Source organism: Perca fluviatilis, chromosome 2, assembly GCF_010015445.1.
Source record: "Perca fluviatilis chromosome 2, GENO_Pfluv_1.0, whole genome shotgun sequence".
Taxonomy (NCBI): domain Eukaryota; kingdom Metazoa; phylum Chordata; class Actinopteri; order Perciformes; family Percidae; genus Perca; species Perca fluviatilis.
In genome coordinates this window covers 17,250,445-17,275,624 of record NC_053113.1, presented here as the reverse complement: position 1 = coordinate 17,275,624, position 25,180 = coordinate 17,250,445, and the positions used below count along the sequence as shown (strand labels likewise).

At 39.8% G+C, this 25,180-nt stretch overlaps 1 protein-coding gene across 1 annotated transcript in view; it reads right to left on the bottom strand.

Moving 5' to 3' along the window:
• Positions 1-25,082, bottom strand: part of lrrc75a (leucine rich repeat containing 75A) — a 49,130-nt gene extending 24,048 nt beyond the window's left edge. The window contains exons 1-2 of the mRNA XM_039826416.1: positions 23,972-25,082; positions 13,855-13,983 (exon numbers count right to left, since the gene is read on the bottom strand). Coding sequence (XP_039682350.1) covers positions 13,855-13,983; positions 23,972-24,220 — 378 coding nt within the window. The 5' untranslated portion in view covers positions 24,221-25,082. The remainder of the gene's footprint in view (positions 1-13,854; positions 13,984-23,971) is intronic.
• Between the last annotated feature and the right edge of the window lie 98 nt (positions 25,083-25,180).

Here is a 25,180-nt window from a genome sequence, read left to right as displayed (position 1 = left end):
TAAATGAGGCGATAATGATTCCCGTCTAGAAACTGTGAAGATGTTCTTGTAAATTTGTCTGTGTGGTCAGACGTTGCAAAAAAGTTGAGGACACATTGTATTTATTGTGTAAATTCACATTTTTACATTCATAGTGAAATAACTCATTTTAATAATTTTTCATATTCTCACTCATCTTGTCTCAGTACTCAGCTCTGCTTTTTCTTGTTATATATATGGACATTTAAAAAAAAAAAGTTTTAAAATTGGAGAGCAAACTTGGAAAGATACACAATTGACGGGGGCTGTGGCGGTATTATCCTATAAAAGATTGGAATTAAAAACAAATTCCCTGCATTTTCTACACCAACTAACCTCACGAAACAGCCACATGCACTAGTCAACATAGGAGTCAAACCGCTCCTGGAGTAGCCTACCCCCTGTCCAAAATGTTTTTCATCCCATCGAACCACAGCCTTAGCTAACCTGGTGTGCTGAGCTCAGAGTTGCACTGATTTGAGCCAGTTGTGTTGGTCTGGACGAGAGGTGCATGCTCTACTGTAACAGAGGTTCTGTAAAAGAGGGAAACACTATTCTAGGCTAGTCTGTTGTTGTGTTGTGGGACAAGGGAGAATAGGGGAAGCACATTCGCCTGATGTATTAACAGTAATTGGACAAAATTACAGATGTGTTTACGTGCCTTTACCCTCCACTACATCCAAACAATATCAACACGGCGAATGCAAGATATTTTATCCAGGACTGGTTGAAGACCCAAACAGAGTGAATATTGGACGTACATTCATCAGGTGGATAAAAACACAATGAATGCTAATGTTGCTCTGTATTTGCTGGATATGAAACTAGGCAACTGTTTGCCAACATGTTAGCAAAGACAACATATAAGGCTGATAATATGGTGATCGGCAGTGTTGTTTTTCTGCCTCATTTAGACCAAAAACCGATAAGTGCAACTTTAGCATCACAAGTGGTTGCTTTGCTAAATAATCCTGCTGACTAGCAACAAAGCTAAACACCAAGAGGTTGCACATATTAAAGGCAATTTTACTTAAATAATAATGACAGTTTACTAAATGTCTCTTAATCTACATTTGGAAACAACTTCACCAGATTATTCATTTATATAACATTGTCTTAACAGATAACACACCAGGACCCATGATGTGCACTGGTGCAATCCAAATTATGACTCTATTGCATGGTGTTGCCATATGGCAAAAAAATATTTTTCTTAGTTTTTTTCACAATAAACAATATAAAATGCGTTGTTTTCTGTTTAATTGTGTAAATGGATCTGTTATTTTGAACTTCCATATATTTTATGACATCACCTAACCAGGAAATCCTGTTTGCTGGCCCCTTTTCTGTACTTGTGCCACACTAAAACTCACGTCCCAGTATCAGCCAAAATGTAGGTTTTTATATTTTTTATTTTAGAAGCATTTATTTGAAAAAAAAATTCAACTGTTACCTGGGGTAAGTAAACTTTCAATTTTCATCATTCAAACCAGTTAAAGTGATGGTTCGGAGTAATTCACCCTAGGGTCCTTTGCACCATGACCTCGAGCCAAACACCCCCCCAGAAGCTTTTTTCACCTGGGTCGAACATTGGGAGAGTTAGCGTAGAGTAGCGTTATCAGCTGAATAGCATGTTAGGGCGGGGTGGACCCATGTTTGTATCTCGTAAATTACCCCACTAATAATGCCCGAAATGATACCAAACGTCTACAAGTAGTACAAATAGGTTATGCTCTCATAAAACAATGGATTGTAAAGTTTGTAAGTACACCAGAAGGTTATGTAAATAACACTTGCCTGCTGGCTTCTGCTCTCTGCTGTTGTTGCTGCTGTAAGACGAGTGCTTAGGGACATCTACAAATTACAACACCGAAAAGAGATGCAACAAAAATATTTATTAATTTAACTTTTTTTTTTAAAGTAAGTGCTGTAGTATAACTAGCAGGAGACAAGTAATAATTGAGGTAAGTTTGGAGACATTACCTTATTTAATCATTAAATTAATAAATATTTTTGTTGTAACTCTTTTCGGTGTAGTAATTTGTAGACGGCCCTAAGCACTCGTCTAACTGCAGGTAGCAGCAGCAGCAACAGAGAGCTGAAGAGAGCAGGCAAGTGTTCATAAACTTCTGGTGTACTTACAAACTTTCCAATCCATCGTTTTATGAGAGCATAACCTATTTGTACTACTTGTAGACGTTTGGTATCATTTCGGGCATTATTAGTGGGGTAACTTACAAGATACAAACGTGGGTCCATTAGCCCCTGTGCTAAGCTATTCAGCTGATAACGCTACTCTAGCTAACTCTCCCAATGTTCGACCCAGGTGAAAAAAGCTTCTGGGGGGTGTTTGGCTCGAGGTCATGGTGCAAAGGACCAGGGTGAATTACTCCGAACCATCACTTTAAAATGCAATATTTTTATTTTATTATTTATTATTTTATATTTTATTATTTTTATTTATAATATTTCAAAAGGGAAAAATATTAAATTGATTTATATTATGTTATTCCAGCCATTTTGTAATCAATATATTATCGGACTTACTAATTACACATTAATGTAAATTAATTTCTTACAGTGTTATTATTAATAATTATCGCAAACTACAATTAAAACTAAACTGATTTCACTGTAAACACATTGGGCTATACATTTTAATAAATAGAAGTTGAATTTGTTTGGGTTTTTTTTTCAATAAAAACATGTTTTTAAAGAAATAATGGATTTTTTGGCTCTTTCCACAAATACGCGTTGTTGCCATATGGCAACAAATTACCAACTACCCCCTTTAATTTTTTTTTCATTTGCATTATTTAAGTAACTTGGAGTCATAAAAACACATCAAAACATTTTTACCATGTTTAAAAAATAATCATGCAATAGAGGTTTAACAAAGTTGCATTGAAAATAGAAAACATGGGAGATGGGTCAATCCTAAGCGAGATGGATAAGCACATAAGAAGCTGAGTCTAAACGAGTTTAATGATAGCCAGACAGATTCTTGGGTTTGTGAGATGACTAGAGTGGCAGCATTTGAAAAGATATATAATATAAACGGTTTGCCAGATTAAATGTCTACACTAGAATATGGGGAAAGTAGTTATGCTTTTTGGAGGGCTCCTAAGAAGCTATGTGCTGGGGTGAAGCGTATACTATGTGCTTTTTGTTGTCACATATGCATATATTTATTTGCTTTACAGTTCATTGTCTATTTTGTTGCTATTTTGTTATGATGTCTTCATTGTCATGGTTATTATGTTATCTTTTCTTGATTTTTGTCTAAGTGGTGATGCAAATGGAGGGTTCGGGGGGATGTTCATGTTGTAAATTGTGTACTTTGTATACCGTTTAATAGAATAAAAATTGTTAATCATAAAAAGAAAATAGAAAACATAGATTAATGTGAAGCACCAGATACAAAGGACTTGTTTATGCCACTCTTACTTCTCATAGCAGGAAAAACACATTTCCTTCATTCTCTGTACATTATGTACACTGTATCCAAATACTTCTGCACATCACTCATATTTAACACATTTAACAGAACCTTACTGCCCCTGTAAATTCAGTTGTATATATGTACTGTTATGTATATTGATATCTTTATATTATCATATGATGTTCATACATATTAATTTTTTATTACACATTTTCCATTCTTATCTTAAGTTGATTCATCTTTTTCTGCCCTGACACTGGCAATAAAACAAAGTCCTTGTTTACATGTACTTGGTAAATTTGGTTTCGTATTCTGATGTCATTTCCTGTAATCCCATAATACCTTTCTGCTGTTTCCCAGTTCCAGTTATCCTCTAAGGGTTGTAAAAGTCTTGTTAACTACTGGTCTGATGAAGACCTTTTAGAAACAGTGGATAAACTTAAATATGCATGAATGTCAAGCTAAAAATACAATGTTCCCATTGCAGAAACATGAACATTCTAAGGTTTTCATCAGACAGAGATATAATATATATAAACTGTATGCTATATTATATATATATATATATATATATATATATATATTTATTTATGATTGTATAATTGGAATTTCTAGTTTGCACCACACGTGCACATTTTAAAAGGTCAATTTCATATCTAACCAATAACTGGTATTTTAACAATATTTAATTTTTTAGACAAACAATCTAATCCCTAATAAATAAATAAATCGTATCCCTGTAGTCGTAGTTGAGACGTATTGATGTGTTTTGTACCGACGCTGCTGGTAATATCCAGTAAGACAGGTCACATAATGTCAATAAAGCTTCATAAATTGAATTGTGTTGAAGTGAATTAAGAGAGCGCTCGGGTCGATGAAAACAGCAGCTGTAGCATCCGGTCGGAGCCTCATGGCTTCACTGTGGCCTTTTCTACATTTCACTGCATCCAGCTCTCACTCTTGTCTCATCCCCGTCCTTTTTTTCTCTTTCGATATCCCTAGCTCTTCCTCCCCTTTGTTTGTCTTTTATTCTCTCCTTCTTCCTCTGTTGTCCTGCCCCCCTCCCTCCCACTCTCGTTAACATTATTGATACAAAACACATCTATGAATCTTTCCAGTCTCCAGAGAACTGATGACTGTCTCCATCCCTCTGTCTTATTTATCCGTCTGATTCATCTCGGTTTCTTTCCCTCAGGTCTGCCTCCTGGTAATGTTATCTTGCACAGTACAAATGGAACCATTACTTGTCCTATTTTTCACTGCATGCCTTGAATGTTCTGGTAAATTACTGGAAAACTGTTCCTCCATTCTGCAGATGAATTGTTGGGATTATTCAATCTTATTGCTCTCGTTTCTGCAGTCAGGAGGTGCAGGGGAATACCTGGCAGACAGCGGACTCATAATCATGGCTGGATCTCAGATCTCAGGAAGGAATCACTTTATGTGCTTTACAGGGGCATAGATATCCCTGATGACACTGATGTCGTCTGTGTTTTGGGGGGGTTTGGGGTCGGGTGGGAGTTACCTTTAACTGAAAGTTACACGGTGTGAAAAGCTATTTCAGTGTTTGTTGCACTCAATGCTTTTAGACCAACAACATTAAATACAAATAAAAGATTCTGTATTAAGTTAAAAACTGAGGCCTATAGTCCACACGGACACAGGTATTTTTTTTTTTTTTAAATGGGGATTTTCCTTTCTTCGATCTAAAAAAAGAATCCTGTCCACACAAGCACTGTTAAAAAAAATCTCTGTCCAAATGAAAACGCAAAAACACAATTGAAGCGCAGTCAAGGGCATTAGTGTATGACCTCTGGGGGACTCCGTTCTTTCACCAGACAAGAATGTCAGCATGAAATGAGTCTGCAAAAATCTGAATTTTACAATGAAATACCTTTTTCTTTTGTTTATATTTAAAAATAATCTCACTTTAAATACGATCTGCACGTGGCTACTAAAGTATGGTATAAGAAGAGAAGTGGTTACAGTTAATAAAAAGGCAAATGTTAATTGCAAGGTAACGACAGAAAGCAAACTGACATCTTACACACCATCCACCACTGAGACCTCAACATGGACAGGCACTGAGCCGACACTGGTAAATTCAACCCTGGGATAGGACTGGGCATCCAGAACCCGTTCCAACTTGGAATCGTTTGGAAAATTTGGTTTCGAATCCAATCATCGGTTCCAAATTTAACGCACGCAAGTTTTGGTTTCCATAGCGGCCACCATACTTCCAGGCGCTTGTTGTGTTGCAGCCACGGAGCACAGTAAGTTGCACTCTAAAGTATGGCTTTATTTTAAATGAAAAAGTCCGGTAAAAACTGTAAACCACCATTGAATCAAAATAAAAGTTTCCTTTTATCTGTGAAATAAGCATGTGACCAGTTTCAACCATAGATAGTTCTATATCTATGGTTTCAACTACACCTGTCAAATAATCGGAATCAAGAATCGATAAGAACCGCAATCAAAAGGAAGAATCGAAATTGGAATCAGAATTGTTTAAATCAAAACGATGCCCAACCCTACCCTGGGACCAATGCATTTCAGCCACATGACCTTGACTGTGACGAATCACGTGGTGGGCTCAGTGCTGATTGGCTGATAATTGACATGTAATAGTGAACGGTCAGTGTCAGTCATGGTCCAATACATACAGACACAGTTTTTTTGAGCCAAGGAAAGCTGAGCAATGAGCAGAAGGATTCACACGCATGAATGGAACACAGAAGATCAGTGAGAAGCCGAGATGACTCAAAAACTGCAGAGAGGAGACAGACGAGGTGTGAAATGGGAAGAATAAAGAGGTGAAAGAAGGAGAAAAGAGAAAATAACAGAGAGAATCACAGCAGCTGCAGTGACAAAGCCGCAAAGTTTTCAGCTGCTGTAAGTGTAGATTTACAAGACGCCCTGCTTTTAGCTGGTGTCACACTGCAATGAATAGACCTTTCAACCCTAACCCTTTCACTGTGTGTCTGTGTGAGACAGAGAAGTGTGTGTGTGTGTGTGTGTGTGTGTGTGTGTTTACCAATGTGAGCGTATTTTTTTGTAAAAGGGGGTACAGGATGGAGCAACTGTGTGTGTGAGCATTTTTCTTCTAGCAGAGTGTGAATTAGTGAGTTAACAGGATGTGTTGAACTGAAATTCTGATTATTTTCCAAAAGCTCTGGGTTGGCCTTTGCTCTTCGTTTTTAGTGCTTTAGTATCTCCTTTGTAATGTACTGCAAGTGTTTCCGGGGTTTACAGTTTTGTTACACCTCTACATTCCTGTTCTTACTTTCAAATAATTTGATTTTAAAGATTTTACTGATTGCTCCCATGCAGCTTTATTAGAGCTGTATTTGCAAACTACTAATGCAAATTTATTTCTTCTGCAGTTTCACATACTACATACATATTGAACCACAGACAGGCTTTTATTGTGAAGCAGCTGTGAAATCTCCCACTATTGACTACTGTTGTAATGACTAACTAATAGGCTTGTTCGAGGTGAGCCAGGTCTGCACAGAATCGATCACCGGCGATCGCCGCCCAACGCATGCCGGTTAGATTTGTGTCCGACTTGATCCCGACTTGCTCTGACGTCATGCACACGTGGAATGATAACCTCACGAGATCAAGGCGGCCGCAGTTCAGAGACGCAGGCAGCGCAGTTGCTTTTCACCGACTGCAAGACCCAGGCGGACGCAGGGCATGCTGGGAAACGCCGGCCTCTCAGCTGATCTAACAGCTGATTGGTTAAGAATCCACTCAACTTGATGACATTTTATATAAACTTTTTATTGATTTTGAATTGAAGGGATTTTAACTGTGATTTGTCTAATTTAAAGGCTGTACAAACCACATGTTTTGCGGCTGATAGTTACGTTTAGAAATCAGAGAGACTAAATCTGTTCAGATTATGGATCATCTACAGTGTGTTGTTGATTAAAATCAGCAACAGATCGCATGTAGAGCATTTTGAGAGCTACTCTGTCATAATTAAAACAACTGGAGACAGTGTACAAGCTGATATATGGGTCTGATAACATTTTATTAAATCGGAATCGGACCACAGTGTTTCTGTGACTTCCTGTTCAGCCTGAAGTCTGCTGGAATCAGCTGGAAACTGTCCGACTTGACAGCTGATTTTTGTCACCGCCCCCTGCTGCTGCCTCCCACTCTCGTCCACTTAACAGGCGAGGCGCAGTTCATCTTGAGTGAGCCTTATTACTGCCCGAACTCAGAGGGTGGAGTTTTTGCATTACATAGTGCACAATGTAACAGTGTCCATGGCATGTACACTACTTTCTGCTAGCAATCCCATGATGCAATGCATTGCATTTTATAGATGCATAAATCACTGTTGTGTGCTGACTCAAAATGACAATGATTCACAAATCTCAATTTACCATTTACTATAGAATAATGACGAGTGTCTGTTATATAGGGAGTAGCGAATAAGTGAATGAGTGATGTCAGATGCAGCACAAGATTTGCTTGTCAGTTCCCCTGATGAAGGCCACAACCCGAAAAGTATTTCTCACAATAAGTTCTTAAATCAACAAGTGTTGCTGGCATTTTGACTTGAAAAGAAAAAAAAACTAATGAAATGTTACAAATGAATAAAAAAAAACAAATACTCCTGGTAAGTGAAAATACAGTGGCCAGGTGTCACTTTCAAAATAAAGGCAAATTGCTGACTGCATTTGTTTATTTAAATGTCACTACACAACAGGACATGGACAATAGTCATGCTTCCATCTAATTGTTAAGCGAATTTTAAGCGAACCTTTACAATGATGCAAAAAAAGAAAAAAAAGAAAATGCGAATTAGTAGTGTTTCCATCAACTGGTTTAGAGCGAATAAACTAGACAACGCAAAGTGTAGTTTCGTCACAAGTTGACGTTGCACATGGTTGTAGATTTCAAACCGGCTTGCTGAATCAAAGAGTTTAAAAGCTAAGTTCTTTGGCTAAATGGAGAGAGGTAGCATTGTACAAGTTGGCCACCTGTGCAGAGTTGTGGCAGAGACATTTGGTGTCGGCGAGACAACCGTTCACCGCTGTGTATACGCGGTGCGCAGGGCCATACGATTCAAGCTGTTGAACCAATTCGTCAATATACCCGACGTGGCTGAGGCAAACGCAATAGCGCACCGCAACTCCACTACACACCTTGTGTATGGCGCACTGGATGGGACCCATATCCCAATCCTTACCCCATCTGATGGATACCAGGAATATAGTCATGTGAGCTACATGTTCGCTACGTCACAACTTATACGGCTAAGCCGTTTCCATCTCCCATTTTGCGCACTAACTCTTTTTTCGAAAAAAGGCAAAAACCACCTCAAGTGAGCGTAAAAACGTTTTTGCAAATTTGAGGAAGTCAACATTTTCTAATGCAATACTTCAAAATGCGCATACAAATCATAAAAATACGTTGATGGAAACCCCACTAATGTGGCCCTGTTTTCTCAGTGGGTCAGTGTTAAATATTGCAGGGAGGATGAATAAAAGAAGAAACAGCAACAGAGAGCTGATTAGATATTGACCTGCAGGCGACAGGTTCTTTCTGCAGTTTATGTAAACCAACGAACCTCCAACACATCATCAAGGTAAACAGCACCTTTTACAATGCTGTCCATGCCTGCATCTTTTCTTAGCCGTCTTTCTAGAGACACCCCCTTGGACAATATTGTGTCCATGTCATCCTCTATTCTCTTTCTACATTATAACAGTGTGATAATATATGAAAGTAGAATATAACATGTCCAGGAAATTAATTCCAAATATTGACCTTTAATTAAACAACAGTTATTTGCATTTAATTGGATCATGGATATGATGCAATTTGATTGATTTCATATTTACTGTAGAATCCATCAATACCCCCCCCCCCTCGCTGTCTATGAGAAGAACTCATTCTGAATTGACTACAATCTAATTACATGTGTGCATGAGTGTCTTTTATTATTGATAGCAGCAGCATTATCCAAGAATGAACTGTAGTGTTTTATGTATAATGTATGATGTGTAATACTGCGACCAAACTAAAATTACTTCATACTTTGGATAAAACAGCTGTGTTTAGATATTGAAATACAATATTTTACTGTCTTTTGTGGCATATCATTACTGTTTTTAGTGATGCGTTGATAATGAGGGATTCTCTTTTTGTTTCAGTGTCTCATTGCTCCTTTTATCTTCCTAAATGATCAATAAATGCAATATAGAGAGGATTAACACTGATGTAATGTATGAATGATATGTATTTATATTTCTATTTATGCACCGCAATAACTACTACCTCACTCTATCCCTTTTCTTGACTAAAGATGTTTTCAGTCCATTTGTTTAATAGTGGAAAGGTGTTATTAATCCTCCAGCAATTTAGCCATGCTCATATTAATCAGACAGATTCATTAGGCTCTGAGCTGGGTAAAGTTCATTCAATCAATTCTGTTTTCTGGAGTACCGACTGGAACGTATGAGACTGAAAGAGGACATCAATTTAAAGTCATGGTACGCATTCTGTCAGTGTTTTTTGCAATGGTTATGTTTGCTGATTTTTTCATGTGCACATTAACAACCCAATCAGTACAGACTGTAATAAGTAGTAATTGACTGTAGTAATATAAGCATAACTGAGATGAGAAAATATTCATACAAGGTGATTTGAACATTTTATTTTGGAAAAAGAGGTATGAAATTCATAGATGCTGCATTAACATTTCATTAAACATTAAATAAGGAAAGTAAAAGACAATAGCAATCAAATGTGTCAGACAGGCGGAAGAAGCAGAATGAGAGAAATCAAACACCTCACTGTCACCTTCTATGCTTCCTCTCTCTTATTGCTTTTCTCTCCGAACATAACAACACCCTCTCTTGTGTTTCTATCATTCCTGCTCTGCTCTTCTCAGCCTCTTTCTGTTCACCTATCACAAACTGTACACACAACCCTAGCCTATATCTTCAATCTGCAACTCCAGTGTGAGGGGTTTCTTGCAGGATGTGGCTTGTAAATCCGTGAAGGGCATTTTTTTAAGATAAAAACAATGCATTCTGGGACTCACAACACAAATGTGGTTCATTTTTAAGTTAATACATTTTCTGGAAATTAAATATAAAAATAACAATAGCAACAATAGCTGAATACATGTTAATATAGTTTTCCTAAGTGAAACCTTTAGTCTCATTTCATTATTCAGAAGCTGGATACTATGGAGGATGGAAGCTGCCAAAATTAAATAAATAAATGACTCGATAAATACATTTTAAAATGCCATTAAAAAAATAATATCCATTTAGGTAAAAGAATTTCAATTAATTGATGCCTACATTTATTTTTAATAATATTTTTGGTACATTTAATGGATTATTCATTTATTTATCAATTTTGTTGATTTCTAATTAAAGGTGCACTATGAGTTCCTGCATGGTTTCTGTGCGAAACAAAGTGTCTCCCCTGTGTTTTCTGAGCAAGGTGGGAAATCTATCAGGAAAAGTTAACCCTCTCCTTGATTTCATGTTGTTTATGGAGAAGGAGAACCAGGAAATGAGCCGGGGGAAATGCAACGCTACCAAGCCACAGCCGAGCGACGTCAGGGCTCGAGAGTGCGACCAAAATTTGTAAGGGTGCGACTAAGATTTTTCCTAGGTCGCACCGGTGCACCTAACGTCCTCGCATCCGCTGCCTCTCCACTAACGAAGCAATGTTGTTTATAGCGATATGGTTTAATGTTGCGTTACATGACCCATTCCTTCTGGAAAGCTGTGCCTGTGTTTGGATCTCTCCTCCGCGCAGCCCCGCCCCCATTCACTCACACACCGGCCGGCTCACCTGCAACATGGAGAGACAGCGCCGCTGGTCCAAACTCCCGACATTCGTCTACAGTTTTAATTGTTATAACCCAGCTGTATATTGTTAAGTATGAGAGGGAAACCTGTATTGGCAGTGTTACCGCTGGTAACTCTGTTACTGCGGCCGCCACGGCGAAAAACACATTATTAAACTAACTTCAGTTGGTTGAGTAATAGCGTGTAAGACGGAGCCTGCTGGATCATAGTTCATAAAAATGCAGCGCAGTGACGATACAGACATTTCATAGCCGACACAAGACGGGTGTAACGCCGCTAATGAGTCAGCCGTCACTCTCTGAGTAGCCTAGCATACGCTTCAGTCCATCGCACTCCCTCGGTCTTTCGGTCGTTTTTTTTTTTTTTTTCTAAAGATTTCAGCCTTTATTTTGATAGGAAGGCTGAAGACATGAAAGGGGAGAGAGGGGGGGGGATGACATGTAGGAAAGGGCCGCAGGTCGGAGTCAAACCTCTATATTTACCAACTGAGCTATCCGGGCGTCCTCTTTCTCTTTTAATCAGTCTGTTATTGTTGTTGAAAACAAGTGAAGGAGCTTTCTCAGAGATATATATATATTATTTTTTAATATATCCTAGGCTATTTATTTTAGATAACTTTCATTTACATGTGTTGCAGCTGTATATTTTTAAACTGTTAAAGGAAACCCTGTCTTTGCATTTTATTTGAGTCACAATCTGTTTTAATAAAAGAGCTTGTGAAAATTGGCTTTGACTTAAAACTGAACATTTAGCCCACTTTGTAAAAAAATACAGAGCTATATATCGTGTATCGTGTTACGGCGATGCGAGGAAAAATGTGGGTGCACCTAAATTTTGTGCTGGTGCACATAAATAAAAAAAGTTAGGCGCACCAGTGCAACCAAGGCAAAAAGTTAGTGTGGAGCCCTGGACGTGTAGTTACATTTTTCGAGAGGTGCGCATCAGGCTACGGCGTAGGGTCCGGCGTAGACCCCGAGGGGTCTGCGGGGGTCTGCGGGGCTACGCCGTCGATTTTACGCACAACTTTAAAATGGCCTTTAGTCATGACAGTTACGGAAACATGGGGGGAGGGCCGAGCTTGCTTTGTTTTGTTTTGAATTTACTTGGAACGTCAACAGAAGTGACCATGCAGGAACTCATAGTGCACCTTTAAAGGTCAAATTAATCAAATATTAACAAAAGATAAATCGATAAAACGTTTTCTTTGATAAAATTAACACTTAGAATATATATTTTCATTTCAAGACTTGGCTTTGTGTAGATATGCAAAATAACTTTAATTTCCACTGACGGCCCCTTTATCTCCAGCATCCTGTTTTCACAGGAAATACAGCAAATTAAAGCCATTTTACAGTAGCCACAGCCAAGATGGCGCACGCCATCATGACGTCAAAATGACGTAGATCTTGCCGGCCCACCCGGATCTATGGCGCGCGAGCAGAGGTCGCACATGAACGAGCTCCTGGGCAACCGGATGCCAGGACTCTCAGAGTGACTGCAAGTCTCTCTGGTAAACTTACTGGGTTAAGATGAGTTCTTTTATGGTGAATGAAAGGCTTGATCCGACGAAGTAGGTCATTGAATCAAATCGAAGCATTGACGGCAATGCTGCTGCCAGTTCTGCCATTGTTTACCTTTTTCTTCTTCTTCTAGTCCGTAGAAAGAGCAAAGGAGGTAGCCTTTGCTCATTAGTGCCACCTCTGTTCAGGAGAAGACTGCAACTAAGGTCGCAACCACCAGCAAAGGGTATAAATAGTTATGGCGATTTCATGACGTCACATATGCGCACGCCAGCTGGGCTAAACACACTTTATGGAGGCAAGATGGTGTTACATGAGGTCTTGGTGTGGTCAGGGGAAAAATGTAACAGACACACATCACTGATGACAACAATTATCTTATCATCTCAGAAATGTATTGGCATCATTTAAGCAGGAGGAAAGATGTCATTCAGAGGTCTAAAAATAATATAATATCCGTTTGTCAGATCTAAATGACTTTTTACATGAAATAGATTAAATTGTGGCCAGCGATGGGGTCCCAGAGTTTTAGCACAATGTGCCATGCTACACATCAAGCCTTTTAATTCCTATCTTCATCTCCATCATCACTCCTCCTTCCTCCCAACATTATTCATCTACTATGGCTGCTGGCACTCTCTCTCTCTCTCTCTCTCTCTCTCTCTCTCTCTCTCTCTCTCTCAATGACATGCTGGAGTACATAAATGAACAAACACAAGGAGCAGTGCTTCCCTCAAGGACACACGCAGCCACACAACCACTTAGAGCACTTCCGTAACCCAATAGTGTCAGACAAAATGAGTCAGGAGATCAGCTGATAGCCAAAACGAAATTAATCACAGTCTGTGTGTGTGTGTGTGTGTGTGTGTGTGGTGTGTGTGTGTGTGTGAGAGAGCACGCACAAACATGTTTACTGTAATCGTCACAAATTATGAAGTAAGTTTCACTCTGGGTGATTTTTATGTGTGCATCCATGCGTCCGTGCGTGTGTGCGTGCGTGCGTGTGTGTGTGCACGTGTCCTACCGTCTTGGGACAGTGGACATATCGTGCCAGGCTGATAATCAGGTCATGCGTGATGGGGTCAACCAGGTTTCTGAAGCTGGCGTAGCGGTACAACACGTCATCCAGAGATGTTGACTCCATGCCCAGGTCCTACACACACGGAAAAACATTGAATAAGACCATCACATTCTCATTAACGCAATTGTACATACAGTACTTATTTAGGCAACACACATAGAAGGCAATCTATTTATATACCAGATGTCATACACATGGGAAAACTCAATGGGCTTTACATTAAAACAAAAACGAAAAGAAAGGACATACACTACATTTTTCCGCTTTAAAAGCAAAAAGTACAAATTACAGTTTTTTTTCAATTGCTAACATGAAATCACATTGTCAAAACTTCATTCATACTTCACCACCTATAAAACAATATGTACTCTATCTGCAGCACATTGTTCAAATGCTAACACACTGTTTTCAAAACAGTTAAAAACACATTCAAAGCAGAATGATGGCAAATTCTGTGCATTTCTGCAGTAATATTGAAATCTAAAACATCTTAGCACAATATTTACAATAAAATTAAGTAATAATCTTTCCAAAGAGCTGATTTCAGGTGAAAGAGAAGACATACAATGTGACGTTGATGAGAACTGAAATGCAGGAGAGGGGGAGGAACCTTCACAGTACTGAACAGTATGAGTGATTATACTATAGCCTACATGTTGTTGATGGTTTTTTGTAATGATTATTGCAGCCCTGGAATTTCAGGATTTCTTTCTTTCTTTCAGATGTTCAACTTTTTATTTTATTTTTACAAGTAAATTACTATATGCACAGGCATAGAAAACATAAAGGTTATGGAAGCAAAGTTCAGATTCATTATCCAATAATGAAAATACTGACTTATGTGAAAAACATTCAAACTTCAAAGATAAAAGTTCATCATTTAGGTAAAGCTCTGTTGTTAGTGTTTTTAGGTCAATGTGAGTGACGATGTTTGCTTATCAACTAGCTTCGCTACCTTCTTCGTTGCTCTGCCTGGTTGTAGTGCTATCCTATTGCGTGCAGAGGGAAAGACAACAGTTTATCCCGCTCCGTCAATGGTGAGTTCCCAGACCCAACATCTTGATGTGGGTCTGGCTTGTCAGGCTAGTGTTTTGTTGGTTTGAGTGAGTTTTAGGAGGTGAGATTAACTGTTTGGCCAAAATGCATGTTGGTAATGCAGACTGTATGAAGAGTTTTGAAAAAGTGGTTTCAGTATTGCCCGATGCTTGATATCAATCGAAAAAAAACTGTAATTAATGCACATCGGAATACACACATAAATCCCCTGTGTTCAAGCCAAAATATGAAAGTCTTTGACATTTTTCATGCTGCTTTGTAAATTCGCTGACCCCATAAAGTATTAAATGAAAGCCTGTTGCATTGTTTCCCACTGTCTGACTGTATGCATCCTGCTGAGGGAAAATTAACGTGTCACATCTCAAGCACCATCGAAACCTACGAATCATTAACCTGTTGGCAGAGCTTCACACATGAACATTTGTTAAATCTTAAAAAGTCAACATGAATGACAACTCTGCTTAAAATCAATAGACACAGGAGAGGATTAGACATTTTAAGAAGCTGTTCATAGAGCCTTAATTGTAGTAGGACAAAAAATGTAAAGTTTGAGTGTGGTAGTAATGGAAAGGTCATGGGCCCCTATGGTAGTATGATAGTGCTCATTTCATCACACAGTGTGCAAAATGGAAAGGTTTAATCCTCTCTGGGGTATGAATGTGGTCAGTAAAAGTCTTGGTAATCTGCTCAAGATACTGACATTTAAAAAAAAATAAAAATACAATTTGAAAAATTAGCTTGATGGTAACACTTAAGAAGGGTTAAAAAAAAAAGTTGAACCTTGTGAGTTTGTTTGTTTCAAAGGTTCAGAATTAACCTTCAAACTCAATTAAAATAACTTTAATAAACTTTATTGTGACTTGTACTTTCTTGATTTTTCCCTATTTTTCCCTCAAATACCATTATGCCAACAGCCATTGAGTTTATGACGAGCTGTTGGGTTAATGATACACATATACTGTATATGAACAGGTGTATACATCTTCTTTACATGTAATGGCTCTGCTTTTTTTTTTTTTTATCTACACACCTGTTTTTACTGCTAATCATGAAACACAGTGTGTGTGTGTGTGTGGTGTTGTTGTGTGTGTGTGTGTGTGTGTGTGTGTGTGTGTGTGTGTGTGTGTGTGTGTGTGTGTGTGTGTGTGTGTGTGTGTCTGTGTGAATGCATTTATGTCTGCAGGTAAGTGCAGGCTCATAGTGGCTGCAGATATATTTTTGTGTTGTTGTTTGTAGAAGCCAGTTAAGTGGCAACAGGGCCGACCACGTTCGGAGATAGGGAAATAGGGAGAGACAACGAGAGAACGAGAGAAATAGAGAGAGTCCGAATATTTGGATATTTTGGCAACATTGTTATTAAAACTTTCACGCCAATAAAGCCCCCTTTAAATTTGAAATAAGAGAGAGGGGACGAGAGATGCTCACTCTCCTACAGAAAGGTATGACTCACTGAGGTTTCCATGCTCTCTATTGTTTTGCGTAGGCGCTTTGACTGAACACGCGCACACACACACACACACACACACACACACACACACACACACACACACACACACACACACACACACACACACACACACACAATCAGTTGCTGTATTCTCAGATGAGTACCATTAATAGCAACATAGCAGGTGAGAGAAAGCGGTGATTAGTGCATCAACAGGTGTAAGTTATGATATGATACACAGACTCACACAGTTTCCAGTTGAGATCACACAATCACACGATGAGATGCATCGTGGGTGCATCATCTCTAAAGTTTTTCCATGATGCTTGGATAGTCAATGGTGGATTTTGGATGATGAATACAGACAACTGAGAAAAGTTTTTTTCTATCAGCTGCAGTTTCTGCTGTGCAGTTCAAGTGCAACTACATGAGGAAATGTATTGGTTCTTTCAGTTTATCTGCAACATTTGAATGCCTTATGATAAATTATCTCAATACCGATCATTTCCGCCTGTGTGTGTGTGTGTGTGACTAACATTCCTAGCAGTTCTCACCTGTCAATCAAAAAGTATGTCTGTTAACGATAAAAATTGTAGAACATATTAAAGAAATTGCAAACATTGCATAAACGGTATTCACTCTCCAGCCAGCCATACATTATTAACAGTAGCCCCTCTTGAAATATTCATGACGAGGACAACATAAAAACGCACTACTTCACTGAACTCAAAGGGGTGTGCTGAGTGCGTACACACACACACACACAAACACACACACACACACACACACACACACACAAACACACATAAACCATATATGCAATGAGGAAAAGAGTGCAGGCTTTTCTTTCATTAGAAAGCACCACCCACACTAATTAGTGCCGGCCAGCATCAAAGCAATTGTCTCATCCGGCTGAACACGAACAAAGACGGAGCTTGAGACATGGCAAACATGAGGGCTTAAGTGCAGGCTCTTGGGTAAATAAGAGGAAATGGCAACCAGGACAGAAGGACCCATATATCAAGCTGATATTGATCTAAGGTGAAGATCACAAACTGACCCGACACTGTCATCCACCTCTGATTATTGGTATTAATATTTTCATATTAAAAGTCTCTGCAGTGACACTGGTGTTGTCAATTATTCTGGCTGATTAGACCTCTTCTCAGGTTGACATTTAGATATGTCGTAGGATGAAAAGCACAGGTGTAATTAATAACTATAAACGATGGCTGCATTCCATTTGGCTGTTCCAGGTCCAGGTTCCTAGTATTGTGCACACTACACACTGACATGGCTCACTGCGACACTGTGATGGAATTAGCCCATCATTAATGTTATTAGTTACACCTGTTGCTTTCCTAATATGACACATCAAAATGTGTGCAATGAAAGGGGTCTGTAGTGTCTCCTCCCTTGGCCCTGCCATTCACACCGGGCTCATAGACTGAAAGGTCATCATGGGAAAAAAGCTTTCATTTTTTATAAATATTAATTCTTCATGGTTTAAAACTTCATTATATAAAGTGTAATAATGGACCTTGTGTGCTGTTCAAGGCATCCTTCTGTCGCTAACTGTGGTTTAATTAAAATTAACAGCATTACATGAGGAATGAATAAACCTTTAAACCCATATTTAAATATATTGCAGTGTTTGACAAAATCTTTTTAAGATGCCTATCAAAAAAGAAGCATCTTTCCAAGGCAGCAAAGCAGCCACAGAGGAGCACTACAGAAATTATTTAAAGTCAGGGGTGAATATTGGTTTAGAAGCTTTTACACTGTAGAAGCAAAATCCACTCACCACTTTATTACCACCTTATCTGACAGCACGTTACACCATAAGTTGCGGTGCTGACATAAAGTCCTAATTATGCTGCATTCAAGCAATGTCAATGCGAAGAATGGGAAAACCGTTCCGACTTGGTAGCATTTACACATTATCCAAGATGGTTTCCCCCATTTCTAGTCTTGTCATTTGTTTGGAAACGAGCCATGCTAACCGTTTCCCCCTGCTTCCAGCAGCTAGGCTAATCGCCTCACAACTCTAGCTTCACAGTTAGCATACAGACATGGGAGCAGTATCGGTCTTCTTATCTAACCATTGGCAAAAAAAAGTGTCCTTAGCAAAATGCCAAACTATTTCTTTTATTAGCTAAATCAAGAGAAATTCTGATATTTACAACTTGGAATTAAGACTAGGAAGCTAACTATGCATTTTTCCAACTTGGCTCCTTGTCATTATGGCCTGAACAATATGACTGAGCACAGCAACTGTCTGTGTTTAAACCTGATGGTGGCAAATGTATTCTTTAAGTGGCAAATTTGTGCTAGCCATGTGGCTACATCAATAACATGGCTCTGACATCTTGGCTGTAGTTTGAACATCATGTCAAAGTCTCACCATCGTAGTAGGTGACAGCATACAAAACCTGGCACAAAGTTGAAGGTACTGTATCTCTGTAGGAAGACTGCACTTGAAAGAACTTAAATTAGCTGGTGATGGAACAGACTGTACAGACAGCAGGCAGCACTTGCACCACTGTGATTCAAAGTGCAGCCAAAACAAAGCTAAATCAATCAAACAGCACCATGTTGAGACACTGCCCTTTAAGTGCTGATAAGACCAAAGAAAAAGAAGGATTTTCAATTAACAGTACAATGTATGTACAATGTTGTAGTCTTTTATGCAATAAATTCCAACTAAAGAGGTTCAATAGTTTAACCCACCACAGGGAACATCTGCAGTACTGAGCTGAGAATTATATTCTGAACACTGAATCCTTGCAATAGGGAGGCGAAGTCCCTCCCCCTTCCGGTGGACCGCCATGGGACCTTAACTCGGAAAAAATATGAATGGTAGTGAATGGGGAAAGACAAATTATTTTTTGATCCCGTTTGAATTGAGCCATGAATTACACATATGATGTTCATTAGTTTAATAGATAATTTCGCAAGTCAAGAAAGTCTCAGTTTGTTGTTAAACTGTTGAAGTATATTAGAAATTAGTAATTAGAAAGACTACACGCTTCAATGACTCATCGATGACGTCTCGCTGAAGCTACGATGTGTGTGTGTATCGTACCGGGGATGTAACGTTACTCAAATAAGCAGAGGATCTTGCTTGTTCTTTTGCTTATCTGCTGAAAACACTTCACTGGATAAAATACATTAGGTAAGAGAACGTTACATGTGTTGTGGAACAGAGCTAAGCTAGCTAGCTAGCTAGCGAGCAAGTTGAGTATCAAGCTAGGTGACGTTATTTGTGTGAGACGAGATGAGAGATGTAGTTCACTGAGCGGTTTCACACAAAACTGAGTGGTCATACAGTATGACAAACCTACGGCTAACTGAGACTTTCTTCGGTTGAAAAATTTTCTTATAAATTGGTGAACATCATATTTGTAATCCATGGCTCAGTTCAAACGGGATCAAAAAATAATTTGCCTCTTCCCGTTTGCGATATTACGAATCCCACTATGGCCACGCCAAGACCCGCCCTTCAATAGCCTTCACACACTACTATTGGCCAGGCGTCCATGCTTACATGTACAGGTCCTATCCCCAGACCAATCCCCTAACCCTAACCTTAACCACTCGAGGTGAAATGCCTAACCCCAACCAATCGAGCTGCTTCGCAGGGCGGGGCTTGGCGTGGCCATAGTGGGATTCGTAATTTTGCTCCCTGTTCACTACCGTTCATATTTTTTTCGAAAGATATGTCCCATGGACCAGAAGTAGAAGGGCGTGACTTCGGCTCTCTATGGTGTTTTTGAGCTTGAAAACAGCTGCCCAAAGATAATGGGCAAAAATAACAATGGGAGGAAAATAAAACTCATGCAAAATTAATATATTCTGTTGACCATATCCTCATCATGGCTTGCAGCTTAGGTCTTAAAATATTAATGGCGACCACAACACAACATTAAGCCTCTCATTATGACAAAACACTAGTCACATACCATAAGATGTGTTAACAATCCCACACACTACACACAAAATAAGAGACTGCCGAGGAAACCACTGAGGACACATTTAGAGCCTGTGGAGGTTTCCACTGACGCTGTTGGTTGTAGTTTAGCGATCAGCTTTGAGGCAGCCCAGGTGGAAGTGGTGAAGAGATGCTAGCTTCGGTGTCAAGTTAATTGAATGGTTGCGAATAAGAAGGTGGGCTCCTCATTAGCTCCTATCAGAGCCCACCGCTTGATTAATCAATGTCTATTTAGTCTGAGCCCTCTGGCCATCGCCATGGTTTCAGGGCAACATGGAGGAAAAACCTGGTAACCAGCAAAGAGAGACTCTCCTCGTAAACAAGCTCTCCTCTCTTTTTCTTCGGAGTATCTTCTAATGTCTATGAAATCACTCGCCACTGCTTCCTCTTTTTTTTTTCTTCATCAGTGTCTGTTGCAGTTTTACCCTCATGGTGTTTTTTTTTCCCTCTCTGCTTTCCTCAGTAATTGTCTTTATCCAATTCATCGTGTGATCTGTCCGTCATGTATTGTTCTACCAGAGCATAAAAGCCCCCAGGATATGAAGCCAAATTTGACTGATGGTTATGTCACTGGAGCTCTTCCAATCATGAAAACCTGTTGTTTTTCCTTCAATCTGAAATATAGTGTCTCTCGAAATCATTAACTTTGACCCAGTTAGAAAGCATTGTGCTTGGGGACGTTTCCCATGTGGACTGCTGTTTACAGACTCAAACATTAAACTTTCTGTTGATGCTACATCACAAGCAACACGGTTTGGTGCTTAAACAACAGTGTAAATTTAATCATATGAAGAATGGATGCACTAATGAGATACGGAAAGATCTTAACTTTGTAAATTGTGTACGTCTCTTAATGACAGGATAATTTGTCCCCTAAGTGCTTAATAGTTTAATACAAATCTCCCAGCAGCTCTATCTGGTGCCATAATGGAGGTCCAATTTGAGAGTGGCTGTTTGCAAATAATGCCTAAATATGTTACAATGAGGCCAGATGAATTAAAGACACCTGAAACTGACTTTATAAGTGTCTTTCTTCAGATGAGCAACCACTAGAATAAGTTATTTTTAAAAGGGGAACACCACCTAATTTAAGCTACTCTCTCTCAAAGCCAAAAACCATATAAGTAAGTCCCAAATTTGTGATGTCATCAAGTACAAAGTCTGGAGCTGCTCCATAGACATTGCATGGGAAACTGATTTTTGAAGTTTTCTTAATTTATTATTTTTATTGAATAAAATTGTATTTATAGTATCAAATCATAACAACAGTTATCTCAAGACACTTTACAGATAGAGTAGGTCTAGACCACACTATACATACTGTTGATACATAAGACTTGGTGAAAATGGAGATCTGATATGGGTCTCGGGCTTGGGCCCCCTATCAGTTTTCAAAAGGTAAAGCCCCCTGCTTTAACTTTCACGTTGAGGTATGAAATATGTACCATATCCAGAAAAAAACAAAAAAGCCTCATGGACCAACCCCCCTAAACCCAACAGCAGGTCCGCTGTATTGAAATACATTTTCAGATTATGGACGATTTTGACTATTTTCAGGGGTTGTACTTTGGCGAACTCCTCCTACAGATTTCATTTAATATATGAAGTCAAAGCTGACTGACAGCTGAAGGGAAGCTAACATTAACATGAGCTGTCTCCATGAAGCTCTCAGCTGACTCAGTTAGGAAACAAGAACAAGCTAATTAATGGTAGATGATAACATAAGCATTTGGACTTGTGGATGTAAATTTTTATTCAATGTAAAAACGGTATTTTCCATCCTTTTTTTATTCCCAGCCTGAGCCTGTCATTCCTTCCTACTACTCAGTCTCTCTATCATAGCTCCGTGCCCTAAGATCTCACAATGCCTTGTGTTTCTCACTCCCGATAACTTTATTGTTCATCACACTTGGCAAAAGCAATTGGTTTTCACATGTGGGGTACGCTAACTTTAGCCAACCCATTCATAAAAAATACACATTAGAATAGTAATTTCAGCATTCGATTAGTATTTGATTTTTTTACCATTCTAATTATATTGGACTCCCAGAATTCAGCTATTGTCTATGGAGCAGTTCCACAATTTATATTTGATGACATCACATATTTGAGTTGTATCACTCTAGTTTTTGGATTTAGAAGATTTGTATGTGTACTAATACTTTTGGACTGTCTCAGACCATAGGATTACCATGAATGAATTTTTTGAAAATGGGCGTAGTTCCCCTTTAAGTGCAGCAGCTTATTCTGTCAAGTGGGAAATATCTATCAAAATGGGCAATCGCATGTAAAAACAATGTAGCTCATTCTGTTGAGTGGAAAAAACTTGATCAAACGAGTCATCTTGTTTTTAAGTACACTTATACTACTGGTATATGTTGATGGGTATCGCACCTCAGTACTCAGTAACAAACCAAATGTATCCACAGCACTGAAAACTGGCTTCAAATTTCTGGTGACATGAGGGCTTTATGGAAAAACAAGTATATTTCTAAAACTATGGTATCAAAAAAGGGATATTTTGCTATCGCTGCCAAAACCTCAGAATCAGAGCTTACTGGGAATGACTCTATAACCACACTGCTGCGTTGTTCTGCCTTCACAGTCAGGCTGTGATTCTCCTCCTCTCATCATAGCTTAATAGAGCAGTGTCGGAGATGGTAAAGGATGGAGAGGTGTCCTTCGTCTTTAAGCCTGTTTGCTTAGCTCCTCTAGCTGATGAAAATCTCCAAAGCCCAAACAATAAACTATAAAAGCTGGTTCTGTAGAAGCGGGAGACTCCCTGTGGTTGAGTCATAGGGAGATAAACAGTGAGCAGCATATGGATTGTGTGCAGGGCTGTCTACAGGGATGAGAGCGTATAAATTGGTTTCTCCCTTCACTATCTATTCTACTCTCTCTGCATTTCCACGATAAACATGTATTACTCCTTTTACACGCAGATCCTCCCTTTCTTTACAGCTCGACAAATCTTCTAATTCAACTGGTGGCATTTTCATGTTCTTGCTTCTCTTTTGTTTCTAACCACAACAGGTTCTTTCAGTCTGCTGCTGGGCTTTACCTTCTCTCTGTAGAAACAACAACAGCAGCAGCAGCAGCAGCAGCAGCCAGCCAGTCAGTCAGTCAGCCAAGTGCTGCAAATGTCTTGAAAGACATAGTGAGGTTATAAATCATAGCAATCTCCACACTGTACCAGTGCAGCAGAGCCTGGCTGAGCACAACAGGTCCATCCAGCCAGCCAGCCAGCCAGCCGCCAGCCAGGGGCGCGTGTTCAGTCATACAGGCAGAGAGGCGAACAATTCATCAGCAATGTGCGCAGTCAATCTGAATTAGTTTAGTCAGTGTGTCAACAGTCAGTCTGAGCCTGGCTTCTGTTTCAGCATCAGTGATGGCATCAAACGACATGCTTACACAGAAAGAAATGAATAGAGGCAGGAAAAAGAAAGAAATCAATCAGGGATGTTGTGGTCTTGTACTAGAAATGTGAACTTGTGACCCCTGAGAGCTTTACTTACTCTTCAACATACAGTCATTTACACACACACAAACACACATAGAGCTGCTACCTGTCGGAGTGTCTTGAGCATCTCTGTGGCCTCGTCCTGCTTGCCCTGCTTGGCCATCAGCATCATATCCTGGATCATGCCAATGCGGCGCTGGTAGGGCGGCGGCGTCCCGCCACGGCTCAGCCGGTCCCCTGACTTCACCATGAGGGAAGCCAAGATGTCGCCCCGCTCCTTGGTGGGCGTTCGTTTCCAGCCGTGCTGAGGGCTGGCTCCTCCAGGCTCATGGCCTTTGGTCTGCTTGGCACCCATGGTGCTGAGACTGAGTTAATGTGAACTGTGATAATTACAAGACTGGTCCCACCAAGCAGTCATGCAGAGGCCGGCCTGATTAATGTTTGAGATGTTTTGCTAATCACAAAGTCTGCAGCTGATCACATCTTTCTTAAAGCCTCCAGTTTGGGGCTGATATGTGAAGCACTGTGAGCAATACCATTCCAAACTCCTCATAAAAAAATGTTCATTATCACCCAGTTACACAGAGGAGGGAATTGCCCAATAGCCTACAAAATAATACTCCAAAAAAGAAGTTGAACCACTAGTTTTTAGCTTCTGAGAACTTGTTAATCCCAGAGAGTGAAGCTCAGCACGGATGATGCTGCCTGCGGCATTTGGCCGGAAAACACGGACACAGCAAAGTCAGGATGCTGTAGGCTACAGTGCAGATCGTGGCCCGCGGCAGCCTCCTATCCCAAACACAACTTCACCACATCTCCAACATATTTACCTTCGACAACGGCGTCATTTTCTTACTCTCCTCTGCGGTTCTCCTCTAAAACAGAGCCCCCATAGGAGGAAACGAATCGGAGGAGGAGGAGGTGGTGCATGAAGCAGGGCATGGCAATGTTTACGTCTCCCCACCGACTGTCTGCCCCGTCCTTCCTCCGCCGCTGGAAGTCATGCATACGCTGAAACTAACCCCCGCATTCGTCCTTCTCCAAGGTTGATTCCCTATCCGCTCCCGGAGCAGGAAGCAGCCGCATCTGCGTCTCGGTCCACGGGCTGTGTAGAGGCTGCAGCTCCGCGGCTTGACAGGAAAAGAGAGAGACACTGAGGTGTTCCCTGGCTGGGACTGAATTATGTATTACACCCTCTGTTCAACTGGAAGAGGGCGCGCAGCGAGTGCACGTGAGCACAAGTCCAGGAGAGAGAGAGAGAGAGAGAGAGAGAGAGAGAGAGAGAGAGAGAGAGAGAGAGAGAGAGAGAGAGAGA